General features: G+C 44.1%; 1 protein-coding gene and 1 long non-coding RNA gene across 2 annotated transcripts in view; one reads left to right on the plus strand and one right to left on the minus strand.

The window, feature by feature from the left end:
* Window positions 1–8,197: 8,197 nt before the first annotated feature.
* DDAH1 (dimethylarginine dimethylaminohydrolase 1) overlaps window positions 8,198–19,186 on the minus strand; it is a 128,722-nt gene continuing 117,733 nt past the window's right edge. Inside the window, exons 5-6 of the mRNA XM_053591583.1 lie at window positions 14,250–14,393; window positions 8,198–11,292 (exon numbers count right to left, since the gene is read on the minus strand). Of these exons, the coding sequence (XP_053447558.1) occupies window positions 11,176–11,292; window positions 14,250–14,393 (261 nt within the window). The 3' untranslated portion in view covers window positions 8,198–11,175. The remainder of the gene's footprint in view (window positions 11,293–14,249; window positions 14,394–19,186) is intronic.
* LOC128586058 (uncharacterized) lies at window positions 13,472–18,506 on the plus strand. The gene is made up of 4 exons (XR_008380174.1): window positions 13,472–13,531; window positions 15,693–15,810; window positions 16,245–16,369; window positions 17,252–18,506. It is a non-coding gene; the product is annotated as an uncharacterized LOC128586058 (long non-coding RNA).

The raw sequence follows: 19,186 nt of genomic DNA on the forward strand, positions 1-19,186 counted from the left end.
TTGGAAAGTGAGTCTGGTCCCTGGTGCCTCTGTCTGATGCAATTGCTTCTGCCTTCTGCCTTCCACTACAGGGTGACCCTTGCCAGATGACAGCACCATGTTCTTGGATCCCCAGCCTCCAGAACATGTGCTGAATAAATTTGTATTGTTTATCATTTTCCAAGTCTATGGTATTCTGTTATAGCAACAGAAAATGAAGTACAACACTATTTATGGACAATGCTTATCTATTTGGGAGACGGGGGAAGGTAGAGGTGGAAAGGAAAGTCACCCAGAATCAGAAAGCACAAAGGCCTAACTGTAGAACTTCAGGGTGGCAAATGATGCCCTGGTACAGATGTTAGCTATGACAGATGTTGCTGGATGGAGAAACCTCTCTGCCACCGCTCTTGCACGTGGTCCTTTAGTCTCTATTTGAACACCCCCAGGAATGGGAAACTCCCTAGTTTTAGTTTAGCCTGTTATCCCCATGAGCAATTTGACCAAGTAAAACTAAAACAGCTGTGTCTGCCAACATAGGCTGTATGTACAAAGAAAAGGGGAAACAGAAAATAGGTTTTTCAGACTCCTAAGCACCTTTATGTCACCAGAAGGTCATGGGCATGTTACAAAAAGGCAACTAGCTGTTTTGGATGCCAGGTGCCCAAGAGACTACTCTAATTTTAGAATTAACATAGTGCTTACTAAAGAGGTCCAGGACTCATGGGTCTGGAACGCAACGTGCTTCACCCTCATGCTGTGCATACACGTGTTCTGTTGTTGATCCTACTCCAGTCATTTTGCCATATCGAGGGAGGGAGGACCAGACCACAGAACTGGCATGTGCCTGAGGAATTTGCCAAGAATGATTTAAAAGCCTACCTTGTGAAACAGAGGTGGTGATGGCCATTTTTCTGATAGTCTGAGAGCTCACTTTCACGGTGGCATTGTGCAGATCCAGATCTGCCCTCTGCCCTTCTCTGGAGGATGACCTCTGCTGGGGGCATCCCCAGGGTTCCCGAGGGCATGTTGTGTTCAGCCAATGGGGAACATCAGAGGATCGGGGAGTGAGAAGAAGGAGCAGATGAGGGGCTTCTTTCCTGCTCTGGAACCTCGTGTCCGGCTGGGGCATGGTCCTGCCTTCTCTGTCCCCTATCCCAAAGTACTGTCCTTGTCCTGCTGAGTCTAGAAGTGCTGCTGACAGCTGGTTTCTGGGTGTCTTACTGCCCTTGTTTATACCCTGAACACTCATACTTCTGAAGGAGACATTTATCAAAATCTCTTCATTTGACATAAGGAGGGATGAATTCTGTTTCCTACCAGACTCCCTGTTAACATCCTGGCCTGGAACAAAGTTCCTTCCGTCTCTCTCAGTTAACATCAAGCCTAGAAAGAAAGCCCCAGTTTGCGTACCAGCGTTAGCTCTAGGGGACCTCATATATTCATCTGGGTCCCCTGTAAGTGAAATGATGACTTTGTTCACAGTCCACCTTGGAATGTTAAGCCTTCACTGGGACTGTGAATCAGTATTTATTCCACAAGCTCCTTCCAGAGGTAGAACAGTTAATTTCTACAAAGCTATGCTGTTCCTTAGAATCAGAAATTGTTTGGTTCCCGAACTTTTCTTGCATCAATGTGAAATATGCAGAGTTGTTGTACCCTCATAGAACACAGAGAAATTTCAACACATAGCACATAGTATCCTAGTTTAATTTTGAACATTTTCCTCTGAGTTCTTGCCCAAAGACCTAGCTAATCAATAAACTTCCCTGTACATGAGTAGGAACATAAAAATTACTTTTAAAGGTGAAAACAGGAAGATTTCAGTCAAAGGGCACAAAGTTTCAGTTATATTAGATGACTGGGACTTATAGTTAACAATACTGCATTGTATACCTGACGTTTGCTAAGAGGAAAGATCTGAAATGTTCTCAACACCCTCCCCCACCAAAAGAAAAAGAAATTGAGAACTCGGTTAGGTGGTGAATATGTTAGTTAATTTGACTGTATATCAAAGTATCAAGTTGTATACTTTTTTTTTTTTTGAGTCAGTCTTACTTTGTCACCCCAATAGAGTGCTCTGGTGTCATAGCTCACAGCAACCTCAAAGTCTTGGGCTCAAGCGATTCTCTTGCCTCAGCCTCCCCAGTAGCTGGAACTACAGGTGTCCACCACAACATCTGGCTATTTTTAGAGAAGAGGTCTTGCTCTGGCTCAGGCTGGTCTCGAACCTGTGAGCTCAGGCAATCCACCTGCCTCGTGCTCTCAAGTGCTAGGATTATAGGTGTGAGCCACTGTGCTCAGCCCCTCAAGTTGTATACTTTTAATACAGCCATTTTTGTCTATTATGCCTCCATAAAGCTGGGTGAAAAAGTATAAGCATAGGGAAAAAAAGAAGCTATCTTCTTAGTGCTGTGTTAATTCCCCCAAGCTCTTTCTCTGGATTCATAACTAAAGAATAGAACTTTCTATTTATAAGTAGAGGGGCTTCCCGGGAACTAAAGCCCAATTATTGCTTTTAGGCCTCACAGGCCAGTCCAGGCAATATTTTTTCAAGTGTTTTGCTGGCATACTTCTTTGAATCTTTTATTTAATTATAGTGACAGTAATATATCTGGCACTTACAAGTTCTCCTAAAAGCCCGATAACCCCAGTTATCTTGTCTTGTAAGTGGTCCAGCTTTCACTAAGTTAGAAATGAGCATTTGGTAGAAAAAGGGAGATGGGAACAGTCTGATTTTCCAACAATCCCCCAATGCAAGTGTGTCCATAGAGCAGCCATGTCAGCAACTGAGGAAACCTGTGAATTCATCTCCAAGGCTGTCAGGCTGGCTTACAGACATCTGTGATGAAAATTCTGAGTTATTTCTGGAGCAGGTGATTGATGGTTCAAATAGAAGATGTCATTTTGATGGGATCCACACTTGCTGTGATAGGAGTTAATAAGGATAATGATGATGGTAATGATATTGACACTACATCTTTCTTCCAAAGAACCCTTCAGTTCTTTTATCTCATTTGCCTTGAAAATGTCCCTTTGGAGTTGGGAGGGGAAGGTGTGATTAATCTGTTCTTTAGGAAAGAACATATAGAGAGTTAATTGTCTGGCTTTCAGGTTCCATTTTGGTGGTAAGAAGAGATGTTTAAACAACAAATTAAACTTGGAGGAACCCAGTCTTTCTCAGTCCCCGGTTGTCCCCTATAATGCTGCCAGATCAAGCTCCAATAGTATCACTTCTTGACTGAATAGTCTTCAGGGTATCCTCACAGACTGCCAAGTTCAGTCCAAATACGCTAAGTTAGCAGGCAAGGCCCTCAACATTCCACCTACCTGGTCTCATCATCCTCTTATAATTATTCCATGTTTTAGCCAAATGAATCCACTTGCTTGCCCCTACTGCATGCTCTGAGCACCCCATCCTCCTCTCATAATGTTTATCACACCAGCTGGAACTTGTTTAAAGTCTATCTTCCCCGTTGCATGTATTTTTCAGGAGAGCAGAGACTGTCACCATTGTGTGCCCAGGGCCTAGCAGAGTTAATTGGCGCATGGCAGGTGCTCAGCAAATACTGGCTTCTGGAGTGCATACTATGCTCTCCCACCCCCACGCCTTTGCTCATGCTGGTCCCTCAGTCTCTAGAGTCTGCTCCCCACCTCCACCTATTGAAGTTAGGGCTATCTTTCGGAGCTCAGAACAAACCCAGATCCGGTGTTGTCTCCTCAGCTTGGGAATGGCCACAGCATCATGCAGTGACAGTCCTCACCTTCAGCATCATGCAGTGACAGTCCTCACCTTCAGCATCAGGCAGTGACAGTCCTCACCTTCAGCATCAGGCAGTGACAGGCCTCACCTTCAGCATCATGCAGTGACAGGCCTCACCTTCAGCATCAGGCTGTGACAGGCCTCACCTTCAGCATCAGGCTGTGACAGTCCTCACCTTTAACATCAGGCTGTGACAGTCCTCACCTTCAGCATCATGCAGTGACAGTCCTCAGCTTCAGAATCATGCTGTGACAGTCCTCAGCTTCAGCATCATGCAGTGACAGTCCCCACCTTCAGCATCATGCAGTGACAGTCCCCACCTTCAGCATCATGCAGTGACAGTCCTCACCTTCAGCATCATGCAGTGACAGTCCTCACCTTCAGCATCAGGCTGTGACAGTCCTCACCTTCAGCATCATGCAGTGACAGGCCTCACCTTCAGCATCAAGCTGTGACAGTCCCCACCTTCAGCATCATGCTGTGACAGTCCCCACCTTCAGCAACAGGCAGTGACAGTCCCCACCTTCAGCATCAGGCAGTGACAGTCCTCACCTTCAGCATCATGCTGTGACAGTCCTCACCTTCAGCATCAGGCAGTGACAGTCCTCACCTTCAGCATCAGGCTGTGACAGTCCTCACCTTCAGCATCATGCTGTGACAGTCCTCACCTTCAGCATCAGGCTGTGACAGTCCTCACCTTCAGCATCAGGCAGTGACAGTCCCCACCTTCAGCATCAGGCTGTGATAGTCCCCACCTTCAGCATCATGCAGTGACAGTCCCCACCTTCAGCATCAGGCTGTGACAGTCCTCACCTTCAGCATCATGCTGTGATAGTCCTCACCTTCAGCATCATGCTGTGACAGTCCTCACCTTCAGCATCATGCAGTGACAGTCCTCACCTTCAGCATCATGCAGTGACAGTCCCCACCTTCAGCATCATGCAGTGACAGTCCCCACCTTCAGCATCATGCTGTGACAGTCCTCACCTTCAGCATCAGGCAGTGACAGTCCCCACCTTCAGCATCAGGCTGTGATAGTCCCCACCTTCAGCATCATGCAGTGACAGTCCCCACCTTCAGCATCAGGCTGTGACAGTCCTCACCTTCAGCATCATGCTGTGATAGTCCTCACCTTCAGCATCATGCTGTGACAGTCCTCACCTTCAGCATCATGCAGTGACAGTCCTCACCTTCAGCATCAGGCAGTGACAGGCCTCACCTTCAGCATCAGGCAGTGACAGGCCTCACCTTCAGCATCATGCAGTGACAGTCCCCACCTTCAGCATCATGCTGTGACAGTCCTCACCTTCAGCATCAGGCTGTGACAGTCCTCACCTTCAGCATCAGGCAGTGACAGTCCCCACCTTCAGCATCAGGCAGTGACAGTCCCCACCTTCAGCATCATTCTGTGACAGTCCCCACCTTCAGCATCAGGCTGTGACAGTCCTCACCTTCAGCATCATGCTGTGATAGTCCTCACCTTCAGCATCAGGCTGTGACAGTCCTCACCTTCAGCATCAGGCAGTGACAGTCCCCACCTTCAGCATCAGGCTGTGACAGTCCTCACCTTCAGCATCATGCTGTGATAGTCCTCACCTTCAGCATCAGGCAGTGACAGTCCCCACCTTCAGCATCATGCAGTGACAGTCCTCACCTTCAGCATCATGCTGTGACAGTCCTCACCTTCAGCATCATGCAGTGACAGGCCCCAACTTCAGCATCATGCAGTGACAGGCCCCACCTTCAGCATCATGGCTGTGACAGTCCTCACCTTCAGCATCAGGCAGTGACAGTCCCCACCTTCAGCATCAGGCTGTGACAGTCCCCACCTTCAGCATCATGCTGTGACAGTCCCCACCTTCAGCATCATTCTGTGACAGTCCCCACCTTCAGCATCAGGCTTTGACAGTCCTCACCTTCAGCATCATGCAGTGACAGTCCCCACCTTCAGCATCATGCTGTGACAGTCCTCACCTTCAGCATCATGCTGTGACAGTCCCCACCTTCAGCATCATTCTGTGACAGTCCCCACCTTCAGCATCAGGCTGTGACAGTCCTCACCTTCAGCATCATGCTGTGACAGTCCTCACCTTCAGCATCATGCTGTGACAGTCCTCACCTTCAGTTGTGTGCTCTGGTTCAGTCCATCCTTCTCTGCTCCTGTCAAAGCAACAGCTCTTGGAAGACAGGCGCTGCACTGCAGAGCCCAGCAGAGTGTGGGCACCTGTGAAGTGTGTCTCGCTTGTCTAAAATTGTTGTTGATACTCTGGGAAGCTGAGGTAGGCAGATCACCTGAGATCAGGAGCTCGAGACCAGCCTGAGCAAGAGTGAGACCCCCATCTCTAAAAATAGCCAGGCATTGTGGTGGGTGAAAGCAGTTTCAGCTACTTGGGAGGCTGAGGCAAGAGGATTGCTTGAGCCTATGAAACTGAGGTTGCTGTGAACTGTGATGGCACAGCACTCTACGCAGGGCAGCAAAGTGAGTCTCTGTCTCAAAATAAACAAACAAACAAACAAATAAATAAAATAAATAAAAATAAAATTGTTGTTGACTAGCATTCTTCATTCAGCAAAATTCCCATTTCTGGAATCTGCAGCTTGTCAGAAGAGGGTGTTTTCCTCACTCTTAGCTTCCCTCATTCTCGTGGAAGGTTGGAAGATCAGGCAGGAGCCCCCTGCCCATCGTCCTTTGAAGGGTATCTCTCTCTCCCTCTGTGAGGAGCACCGTTCTCTGGCACTTAGGGGCAGAGTCCTTTCTTATTGGGGCTCAGTGCAGGTTTGCAGAGGTGGCATTTGGGTTTTTTTTTAGCTTCATTGCCCATGCCAATGGCAACCTAAATCATGCATATCTGGACATGGTGGCTCACACCTGTAATCCTAGGACTTTGGGTGGCCAAGGCAGGAGGAGCACTTGAGGCCAGGAGTTTGAGACTGGACTGGGCAGTGAGATTAATTTTTCAAAATTAAAAATTTAGTAGCTGCTTGGAGTCCCAGTTACTCAGGTGTTTGAGGCAGGAGTATCACCTGGGCCCAGAAATTCAAGGCTGCAGCAAGCTGTGATCAGGCCACTGTACTCCAGCCTGATAACAAAGCTAAACTCTGCCTGTTACAAAATAAAATAAAGTAAAATAAAAATGCAGGACTAATCAATGCACGTCAACTGAGAAGTTGTGATTAAATAAATTACCTCCCCCAAGGAATTTTAGTACAGGCCTGTGCATCTGGTAAGCATACACATTACCATTCAGTTATGATAAGAATACACCAGCTTGAACTAACTCTGTGGCTATGTGAAGACTGATGGGCAGTGCATTTTTGATAGACTGAAGACCCCCGGCTAGTAGTCATGTGAGTGTATTGACCATCTGTGATGTAATACTCCATATAATTTAAAAAGAGCTGCTGCAACAACCATGTTGTGGAATATTATGGGCTATGAAAATTGATGTTGTAGATCTTTATTTGTTGAGATGGAGAGAAGCCTGCAATATATTGCTAAGTGAAAGCATCAGACGACAGAACCACATGATTATGTAAAATTATTCCGTATTTATATCTATTTATAGTTGTGTGGATATTCTCAGAAATGTTGATAGTGGTTATCTCCGGGTGATATAATTTGGGGTCTTTTTTTTATTCTGTGCTTCTTTTTAACATTTCAGTATTGTTTTAATTGTATTTTTACAGTGTGAAGTTATTACTTTTATAATCAGAAAAAGAAAATAAATAAATAAAAAGGCTACATTTAAAAAGCCCTCACATTTCCTAAATAATACTTACTGTAAAATAGAAACCGAAGTCTTGCATAAGCGTAGAAAAAAATCATTCATCTGCCTCCATAACTGAACCACATGGGGGCTGACTACAGTCCATAGTAGAAGGGAGGAACGGATGCCCTTTAGCAGAAACACAGGTGAAATCTAGCTCTCCTGGCCCAGTGTGCCAAATATGCATACTTTTTTTTTTTTTTGAAACAGAGTCTCACTTTGTTGTCCTTGGTAGAGTTCTGTGGTGTCATAACTCACAGAAACCTCAAACTCTTGGGCTCAAGTGATCTTCTTGCCTCAGCCTCCCAGGTAGCTGAGACTACAAGTGCCTACTACAATATTCAGCTATTTTTAGGGGGGGTGTGTGTCTCCCTCTTGCTCATGCTGGTCTCGAACTCCTGAGCTCAAGTGATCCACCTGCTTTGGCTTCCCAGGTTACTAGGATTACAGGCACGAGCCACTGCCTCTGGCAAAATATACATACTTTTGAAATGCCTGAAGTATAAAGTATTACTTGCAATGTCATTTTAACTCAAGCTTTGATGGCAGTTGATTTTATAGGTATGGTATTTCCAATTTGATAGCCTAGAGGATAGGAGAGAAACATCGTGTGCCTGATGGCCAAGAAATGATGATTTCATTCCCCACGTCAGTTTCTGTTGCAAGAAAAGAGACATACACTGTTCACCACAGTACAACGCACACTTTATTCCACCGTAATTGGTATACGTGTAGGATTGGGACAACAAGAGACTAAAATCAGTGCAGAACTTCTCTGGCCTAAAGGGTCATGAAAGGCATTACTGGTTTTGGCACACAGAGTGGATGACCATACACGGGCTGGAACGAAATGATCAGGAAAATAAAACGCACAAGTCTAATACCATGTGGAAATCATGTCTGAGTTCTGTAGAATGTTGAAGAGTAAATAATTTCAAAGACTAATGTGCAACTTTTATACGTTACATTATTCATCTACAGACTATTTGCCCCCCCCTTAGAGATGAAGACATGACCTTAGTAATCTGTTCACAGTAGCTTAAAACAGCAATCAATACACATTGGAAAGATCTGCCTGCTGATTTCTATAGCAATTTATTATAATTGACGAAATAATGCTAAATAATGTATTTTCTCTATATCATCCTTTTATTAAATTAAATCATATTGGCCAAGTAATTCTCACTTAGCTTTTACCTGTTTAAATATAATCCCTCATATCTTTATGAGGTCAAAAAGAATCTGTTTGCTTATCCATCCTTATAAGTCACAACGGACAAGAGGGGAATGCTTCCTTTGCAAAGGTAACATTATGCTTATGAGAACATCAACGAAGTTATACTAATACATTGCAAGTAATTTAGGTTTTCACATCATCCCGTCCACAGAGGGAGTCCAAAGAAGCCAGCTAAGTAGGTAAGAGCAGTGCAGAGTAAAATGTAGAAGGGGCACCCAGATTCTAAGTGGTTTCTCAAGAAAAAAAACAAGAAAAGAGAGAAAGAAAAATCAAAAGAGACACAAAATGAAAAGCAGCCTTGTGCAGAACAAATTGTTACAAAGAAAAATCTATTCACTTGCAATCGACTACAGGTAAGAGAGGACAGTTCTTTGACTTGGGATGATAGAAATAAGGATTTTAAAAATTAGATGCCAATAAACTTAAACTGGCTGATTGGGCTATTTTTCTTGTGGTTGTTTTTGAGATGTTACGCTTGCACAGGGAGAATTTCTGCTTTTGCCAGGGCAGGGCCAGATTTAACCCAAAAGGGCAATCATAACTGCCCAGAACAATTTGTGAAGTTGGACATGTGGCTAACATTTATTCTCTCTCTGGGAAAATGTTATTACTCATCCATGATGAGACGGTCCAAAATATGACAGCAATCAAGATGTGTTTCATTTACAGGATGGGCATAATTGTATTTTGCATGTGATAGGAATTTCAAAGTTAAGCAACAAGGAAGAAAAGGAGGAGAAGAAATTCTTCAAAATTTCTGGTGTAAAATCATCAAATAAATGAGAAAGACAGAAAACGGTTAAAGACGTCCTAATTTTCTCAGGGGTTTCTCATTTCCATCTGCTGGGAGCTGGGGGGATGAAATGAATGACGGTTATTCTTATTCTCTCTTAGTCACCAAACATAACGAATGTTTGACTGCAAACACAGAGGCGAGCAGAGCAAGACGTGAAGTGCTATTTCTTAATCTCTCTGATTCTTAATCTTGAACAAGCCACAGGCCATACAGGAAAGGTGGAGATGACTGGGAAGTTTGATAACATGCCTGGATTAGTTACCAATCCTTGGAAAGTACCATGATGTTGGCGTGCTAACAGGCTGAGTCTTTCAGATTTGGGTAAAAGAATGATCTCTGCCTTCAGTGTGGCATTGTTCTTTGTAAGAGACCCATGTCAGCTGAAAGTTGTGTAAATTTGAAGGCTAGAGAAGAACTTTGAATTGAATTCCAAGGTAAATATTCATGGTTGTCCATTGTCTGAGGTTGGTTTCAAGCATCAAGGTGATCACTTCCTGAACTTGCTCCTTGAGCGTGAGGAGCTGTTCTCTCTGGCTCACTCTAGACCATCAATAATCACCTTAGATGTGTTGTCTCTTTTGAAAAAAAACATATTTTTATCTTTGCTAGACCAGGATAACTACAAGGGGTAGAAAACTAGAAATAGGGTGAGTCAAGGTAGGGAGGGAAATAGAAATGAGCTGAAGGGAGAAAATAAGAGAAAATAAGGCCCTCCCAGGTCACAGATGGCCAGTAATGAGACAAAAATCCGTGGAATGTGACTCAAAGACTTTCTAAGATATTGTACCCATGGGGTGTTTCCAAACTTCTTGATCTTGATCTCTTAGCAACCTTCTAGTGCTAAATGTACCTTCCTAGGTGTGGTGCCCCACTTCTTTTGGAATTTAGCTCTCTGGGGCAAACCTCATCAGGTTGTGCCTCTGTGTGGTGAACACTCCCCCCAACAGCAGCTCTGATTTTGATCTGCAGAGGAGCCTGCTTGCCCTGGGTGGGGGTGAGGGCTTGTTGGTGGCAGATATAGCTGGAGGCTAAAGAGACCAATGTCAGGCCGGGTGGACCTGTAGGAAGGTGTCCAGAAGGCAAGACCTGGGATTTTACCCAAGGTCAAAGTGGCTGTAACAGAAGTGGGAAAGGCATAAGAAAATAACAGGATAAAAAGTTTTTGGAGTTCAGAAGGAAAAAAAGAGAGAAAGGGGGAGGATCCCTGGATCAGAGAATTTCTTAGGAACCAAACGTGACTCACGATACAGAGAAAAAACCGGAGCTCACGTGACAGAACAAGGGCACATCCTTCGGAATATACTGGCAACAGAACGATTTTCACACTGATAAGACAGATGGTAAAATGAGTGATTCCTTACTATTATTAATCACAGTTCAATCATTCATTAGATCGCTACTCTCTAGGCTGGCTGCTTACTTCGTTTAGCAAATCCGTAGCGTAGGGACCACCGTGAGGGGAGGGAAGGGAGGGGTGCAGAATGAAGCCATTAAACTGAGAAATTAAATTTTTGTAAACAAGAGTTAGTAGCACAGTGGCACAGTAGATTGTCAAGGAAAACAACGGGAGTGGGTACAGAGACAGGGCTTTGCCTGTGCGGTCTTGCCGGCTACCAGGGAGAGGCTCTGCGGCTCAGGAGTCTACCCTTTTGTTAATTAAAACTGAGCAGCAGGTGAGCAGCCCATCCACTTTTTCCAGTTCCGAATGGCTCACAGGGATCAGCATATGGTCCTTCAGCTTCTCATAAACCTACAGGGGGAATGGAGGGAGAGGAAAAGAAGGAAAAGAACATTTCCACCTGTTTCACCACCCCCAGGAATAAAGCATTGGTTCAGCTTGTGCCTTTCGGCTTTTCGCTCACGAACCCCCCCAGGTACACATACAGTCTCTACCACACCCATCTTCACAGCCATCCCTACAGAGCTGGCGGCAACTGGTTAACCACTAGCTCTATGCCTTAACCTCAAAGCCAAAGATGTGTCAGAATGTGGTTGTTGCTAGAGACGCCTTTCCTCTGCCATTGTCATTGCTCGATTAAGTGGTACACAAAAGTTGGTGGCTGTGTGTTCAGTCTGAATATAACTCCCAACTATCCGTGTTTTTTCCCTACCAATGCCACTGGAAAAATGTGACAAAGTATAATTTAAGTATTTCAGGTCAAACCGCTTTTAAATCACAAGTGTGAATTTTATTAGCATCGTCTGACACGAATAACATGTGTCAAAACTTCCAGTTAAGAGTCCACAGATTCTTTTTTTCCTCTGATGATCAAACAAAGCACATTTTAAGAAACAAGATCACTTAAAAATGCGCTGCCTAGAAACCATCTACTGTGCTTCTTTAGGGAAGCACTGTGGTTCTTAAACTTCAGGGCTGTGGTTAGTGAAGAGTGCTGCAGCCAGACGGAATAGGGTGCCAGACTCAGTCTGTCACCCGGCTGCTACTTTCTTCTTTCTTTTTTTAAAATTGTTTTTGGAGACAGAGTCTGATTCTGTCATCCTGGGTAGAGTGCTGTGGCATCATGATAGCTCACAGCAACCTCAGTCTCCTGGGCTCAAGCAATCCTCTTGCTTTAGCCTCCCAAGTAGCTGGGATTATAGGCATGTGCCACAGCACCCAGCTAGTTTTTTCTATTTTTAGTAGAGATGGGGTCTCACTCTTGCTCAGGAAATTCCTGAGCTCAAGCAATCCACCCTCCTTGGCCTCCCAGAGTTCTGGGATTACAGGTGTGAGTCACCGCACCTGGCCCCTACTACTACCTTCAACCTACCTACTACTCAAAGTACAATTTCAGTCAAGTGAATTCCCTCAGAGCCTTGGTTGACTTCCTTGTGAGACTAGAATGGTGACACTGCCCCAGTAGGGCTGTGATAAGGACTCAATAAGATACTGCATGTCACAATGCTTGGCCTAGGGCCTGGTGCAAGGAATTTTGCTGACCTTACCCTTACTGTTGCTAGACGCAGGACTGAATCAGGAAGTGGTTAGTGATTGTCTGGCTGTCAGATGACCAGTGTGCTAAGGAGGCATGGACGATCCAGACCTGTACTTCTCAAAGTGAGTTCTGTGACCTGGGGTCTTGCTGATATTGTGGATTCTAGGGTGGGGGTCCAGGAACCTACAATTTTTTTCTTTTTTTTTTGAGACTGAGTCTCACTACATTGCCCCCGGTAGGATGCCGTGGCATCATAGCTCATAGCAACCTCAAACTCTTGGGCTTAAGTGATTCTCTTGTCTCAGCCTCCCAAGTAGCTGGGACTATAGGCACCCGCCCCAACACCTGGCTAATTTTTTGTTGTAGTTGTCATTGTTGTTTAGTAAGCCTGGGCCGGGTTTGAACCTGCCAGCCCTGATGTATGTGGCGGGTGCCCTAACCACTGAGCCTCGGACACTGAGCCTAGGAACCTGCATTTTTAACACCCCCAAGGCACATTAAATATGAGAGCCACTATTCATCAGGAGCTCACTCAGACCCAGTCTGGTGTCATGAGTCCCATAATTTCCTCAGGTTCAGACTTCAGCCATGGAAATAGAAATAATCTATGTATTACTGCAATCCTTTCTTTTTATCTTTTTACATAGATAAGTGTTATGAAAACCACAATGATAAAAATTATTGGCATACTTTTTATTTTGGCTGGGGCTAGGTTTGAACCCGCCACCTCCGGCATATGGGACCAGCGCCCTACTCCTTGAGCCACAGGTGCCGCCCATTGGCATACTTTTTTAATAATGGCTTTCTAATAATCAGTGTAGAGGGAGACTGTCATTAGAAGGAAAACCTAGTAATTACATAGTATTGCATATTTAAAAGGCAGCATAAATTGTTTTCTATTATTTGGAAAGTTTAAGACACAAAAAAGTAAAATCAATGTCCACTAAAGGCTCTTCTATAATGCATAGTATTAAAATATAATTATCTTGTTTCAATGGGTGGTGATGAAGATGCTGAGTATCTAGAAAATATGGACACTTGAAGAGTTTGTGTGTGAGTACTCTTATTTCTGCTTGGTAGGATAAAATCAAATTATAAAAGTGTACAGATGAGATTGGCAGAGAGCTATGAAAGACAGGAAGATTTTCTTAGATGAAGAAACAATCCCAGATCCAAGGTCGACCCCCTTGTAGGAACACACAGGCAGAGACTCTTGGAGGGACCAGTTGGCTAATTTCAAATGTACCATGCTTCTTTCTGCTCTGTCTTTTCGACAAAGAGCTTTTTGCTATGTAGGATGTACAACCTTTTCTTTTGCAGCCCTGACAACGAGTGCTCACCACTCTGGTTAATTTATACTCTTCTTCCTTAAAAAAACAAATTACTTTTTCTGAGGGGCAGCTCAGATCTTTCAGAAAATGACATAGTTGATCATCTAATTGTAGGTCTTTATACTTGATTAATATCGGATTGTAGGAACATAAATTTCATCAGATCTAGGGCAGAGATTTGAGTGATCATACTACTTATTTGAAGAGCTTTGAATACCAGGCACAATCACCTCAATTACTGTGCATACATTAGGGACCGATGATATCAATGAAAAAAGTGAGTTAAATAAGCTTTCCTTTGTTTAAATTACATTATCCTTTCTGCTTTCTTAATGATTTGAGATGTATAGAGGAAAAAGAAGCCCTTATTTGTCACTTTATCATGCAAGAATTCCCAGGGAGGCCTACACAGCCACAGGGTCAGAAGGGATGTTATTTACCTTTGCACTTTCTGGATACTCTTCTGGGGTCCGGTGCAGCAAGACATGCCCTTTGCCAGGGATATTGAGATATATACAGTTTGCAGCTCTGTCATCAGGCACCGTGAGTTTGTCATAGCGGTGGTCACTCATCTGCTGCATAATCTACAAAAAGAAACAAAACAGACCTAAGCACAGTGTCTCCCCACACTTCCAAACAGAAGGAAGGCTGGGAGGATTCCAGCTTGCAGGCAATGCTTAGACTTCCTCTGTTCAAGCTCCTCCCACTTCTAGCCACTTAGAACCAGAAGAGGAAAAATCTGATTAAGTTATGTCTTTGGAAGAATTGCAAGGGCTCTTCTTGTTGTTCTTTAAAAGCATGAATTTGTCTCTATATTTTTAAGATTTTTAAGACTATTTGTTATTTTTATAGTTTTCATACCACCTAACTGTAAGACGCAAAATGGCTATATATTCAAAAGGCACAGGTCGGGTTTTAAGGATGTCTTTGGGTGAGTAAGCAGGGCTATCCTCTCCACAGGAGAAGGATTGCAGCAGTAATCAGAACAGTCAACAATCTGCTTTAGCAATAACTACACACAAAGACACGTGCCCACAGTTTGTTCTTCCATGTACGTTTAAATTGAATTTACCTGTCTGCTGGCAGGTGCTGCCCTTAGTACAATCGGCATGAAGGTTACCTGGGAAGAATGATAAACCCATACACCCAGGCCTCAACTCTAGGGATTCTGGTTTGGCAGATTTGGGGTAAAGTGTAGGAATTTGCATTTTGAAAGCCCTCCAGAAAATTCTGAGGCAGAGGATCCTCAGACCACAACTGGAGAAAAACTTACTTAGCAGGTCTACTTTTTAAATGCTGAGTTTATTAGTACCTTATTTAAAATAACATAAAAAACAACACAAAAAGAACACTGCACAAAATTTTAAATGTTGGTATCTCAGTCTTACCTTCTGAGCACAATCAAAACCCCTACAAAGCAACACTCCCCTCCCCCAAACAAGAAAGAGACCCAAACACCAAAAACAAAAGCAAATATTGTTTGGGCAGAATCATGTAGTTCTTTATCACTAGCCATACGTTTTAAGGAACCTGCTGAAATGTCATGCCAGCAAAGCAAACGTGACCTTTCCCACCATCTGGGTCTAATCTACCTATCCAGCCAGGCTTCCTTTTACCCTTCATTATTTGTGTGGAAGTGTGCTTCCTATTAGGAGGCAGATTTGCCCACTCAGTCTTGGTGGCATTGGACAGTACAATATGGAAGAGCAGAAGAGAGAGGACCTACTTCTTAAGAGAACGTGAAGAATGGCATGTAGCAAGCCCTTCCTTCCTGCCTCACCAACCAGGTTGACCAACCATTCACTTCCAGTGTGGAATAGGCCTGGCGTAGACAGAGGCAGGAGCAATCTGATAATGGATGTAATATTGCTATCCTTTTGCAGGGAAAGAGACCATGGGGGAGACAGTTCTCTGAGCCAGAGGTTTCCTAGTGGAATCCCCATGAGTGGAGGGCCTCAGAGAGGCCCTTACCACATGGTATGCACAGCCATGGATGCCTGGGTAAGTCTAGACATAAACAAACAAAAAATCCAGAAAATATACTATTCTCATGGACTCTAATAAATTGAGAGAACTGTGGGTAGCATATTTTGGCCTACATATATGCTAAGTGCTCTCCCCTAAACACCAGACAAGTGCCAGCTGGTTGTCTCTTTAATTCATGGTCTACAGAGCATTCAATGCACTCTTTATGCAGAGATTAAAAACCCACCCAAGCCCCTTGGTACAAGATGAGTTGAAAGGGAAGAAGCATGGCAAGACCACCTCTCCTGGCCTGACTGCTCCCTGGATCCACCAGCAGGCTGGGCAAACCCCCACCTCTCAGGCTGACTCACACACGTCCGGTGGACTACAAAGCAGAAACATGGAATGTTGTACATTCCAGAGGAAATGATATCAAGGATCATTATCAGCGCTGCCTTCTTGTTTTTTAGTGACGGAACAAACTGAAATCTCCACTTATGCCTACCTCAGCCAGTGCCAAGTGTCACCAGAGTAACGGGGACTTTAGATTTCCTTTCCGGTTGGCTCCAGTTCCTCAAGCCCTCAGCCTTACCTGGTGAGTGAACAATCCCTTCTCCATCTTAGTTCCTGTTTGATTTGTTGTTCTTCAGGTTCCTAGCATTTATTTGAAATTCTAACCACTGTTTTGTCTCCCTCTTTCATGCTTCCCCCTTTTCTGAGCCTTATATTTTATATAATTTATAGCTTCTGGTGGGGGCAAAATTACTAACATAAGGGCTAGTACCAACCTAGAATTGTTTGAGGACAGTTTCATTTTTGGCATTACTGGCAGGAAAGGAATTATAATATCCTTGCTGGGGAAATAATTGACTGCTGGGAATATATGAAGTAATGTGCTGATAAATTCTACCAAGAGTTACTCTTAAAATAAATGTCTTAGCAAAACCACCCAAACCACCTTAGGAGAAGCTTTTTAATTAATTTGTCAAGACCCCGCGGTTATCATTTTAAGACAGATTTATAAATATTCCAAAAGCAATGACTTTTAATAATGAACAGGTCCCATTTGGAGCAGTGAATGGTTCTGCTTAACTGTGGAAAGAAAAAATACAAAAGCTATGTCAGGCATAGTCTTTCTAAATGAAAAGGATTTATGAAGTGGTTCTTGCAGATAATAAACAAGAAATACATTTTCTTGACCCATGAAAAAGCTTTAGGTATTTATCCTAAACACAAAGAGTTTCTGTCTTTCGGGATAAAGAACGGGTTTCTCTTTTCCTGTCCAAGGATTATTTCCCTTTGTCTTATATGTTGCTATTGTCTGAATAAGACAGCTGAGGCCTTATCTGTAGCTGGCTTCAGGAGATGCATGTGTATACACAATGCAGGGCGCTGGCCATTTGCAGGGAACCCACCCAGAAAGATTCAGGGAGACCACATCACTTTCTAACATCTTTCCCCTGCTGTGTACTAACAGGACTAAGAAGATCCCGCTGGCAGGATGTCACCTCAAAGAGCTCAGGCTCCAGAGGACCCAGACACAGCCAGGCCAAGGAACAGGTTTTGTTTCTCCTTTGTGGAGGCACAGAGCCTTTGTTCAAAGATGAGCATCACTTCAAATATTCCAGGAATGCAGCTGTTGGGCTTAGTTCTATGTTCCAACATTTTTTTTTCCCCTAAAAAAGCATGGAGCGGGTGGTATTGCTCCAGAGCTCTATGTGAAGTGTTCTTTTAAGTCTCGGACCGTACTTCCTGCTTTTCACTGTGCCTCAAGCCAGAACGGAAAGAAGAAAGCCCCTAAACCCTCTACACGTCAGTACAAATTCCTCTCCCGCAGAGCAGATGATCTATATCCTGAGAGGCTCCAGACTAGACTCTGAATAATACAGATCAGTTCTACAGGATTTGGGGGGATGATTTGAGAAGTCAAGTCCCAGTTCCAAATGCCTTTTCTGACTTCTGCCAAAGGGATGATTCCATTTTGTGTAAAATAATTAGAGTGATTATTGGTGGGATAGGATACAAGTGGCGTTTAGTTCCATTCAATGATCTTTTACAGAGCGCTCCCTTTGGACTAAGCATGATGGTGATCTGAGGTAGGAAAGGGAAGACATGCAAAGATAATTTAGATGCAGGCTCTGCCTTTAGGAGGTGAAAAACTATGATATAAGGCAGGAGAAGCATGCGAAGGTATGCTAGCAGTAAAAAGAAAGTCAACCTCACTTTTATCACAGGCACCTCCTTAATGAAGAAGGCATGCAGCTGGGGAAGGGAAATGGCTCTGAGAATCATCTTGGCCACATTGTCATGGTCTGTTACACAGCTGCTCGTTTGGAGGAAGTGGCCTTGTTCCCTAGAGTGGAGCTGTCACAAAACAGAGTGGGAACTGTCTGGCCTTCAGCCCACGAGAATCCGCGTGGCTAGTTGCATTAACAACCAGGCATTTCCGGCAGTTCCCAACATTTCTGGGAATTTTCTCATCCAAAGTTCTGAAAGGCAGGCCCATTCTCCTGCTTCTTACTCATGCTTTCTTTGTAATACAGCAATTATGTTTTTAAAAAAAAAAAAAACAACAACCCAACAATCCCGGGCTATGTTGTTTCACAGAAAAATTCAGAACTTATTAGTCAAATATGGAAGCAAGGATGTATAAGGAAATATTCAAAGCACGTTTTTGAGTCACTCATAATTGATCTTCCTATAATACATACCTATGTTCTCATCTCAATGTATTAAAACTAAACTGACATTAAAAGCAACCGATTATAGTCTATTGAGATACACAGTACATGATGCTCAAGCACACTTGTCATGGCTACTGCATATCTAGAGCCATTCATTCATTTACCCATCCGTCAAGAGTTTACTGAGAGTTTGACAAAATACCAGGCATCAAGCCCTGGCAATGCTTTTGTGGCTGAGCCAATATGGCTATGGAGAACATTCTAGAACTGGTGTCATATTTTTGTGTTTTATAGTCTGTCCACAGATTAGCTCAAAATGAACGCAGCCTGAGAGGGGCTTCAAGGGGGCTGTCTAGAGGCATTAGACACTCGCCTCAGAACCAAAATAGCAAGTAGATAATGACATTTTGAATAGAACACCTAAGAAAGAAGGCTGCTCCAGCAGAGAAGTGACAGGAAACACCCGAGGCACCAAAGCAGAGGGAGGCAAGGCAGATGGCTGGCCAGGATGAGTCTGAAGTCCAGAGAGCATCCCCAGGGCAGGGAAAGGGTAAGTGAGGGATCCCTAGCAGTGTCTGTATTCCCACTGCAGACTTCTACACTCTGCCATGGAGGAGCCCACTCTAGCCATGGGAGAGCCCCTCAAAGCCCAAACCCCATGGGTCCTCAGACTGTTATAGGGAGCTCCCCTGGAGTCTGCTTGACAGCACTGCTTCAGAGAGGGAGCT

Source organism: Nycticebus coucang, chromosome 5 (genome assembly GCF_027406575.1).
Source record: "Nycticebus coucang isolate mNycCou1 chromosome 5, mNycCou1.pri, whole genome shotgun sequence".
NCBI lineage: Eukaryota > Metazoa > Chordata > Mammalia > Primates > Lorisidae > Nycticebus > Nycticebus coucang.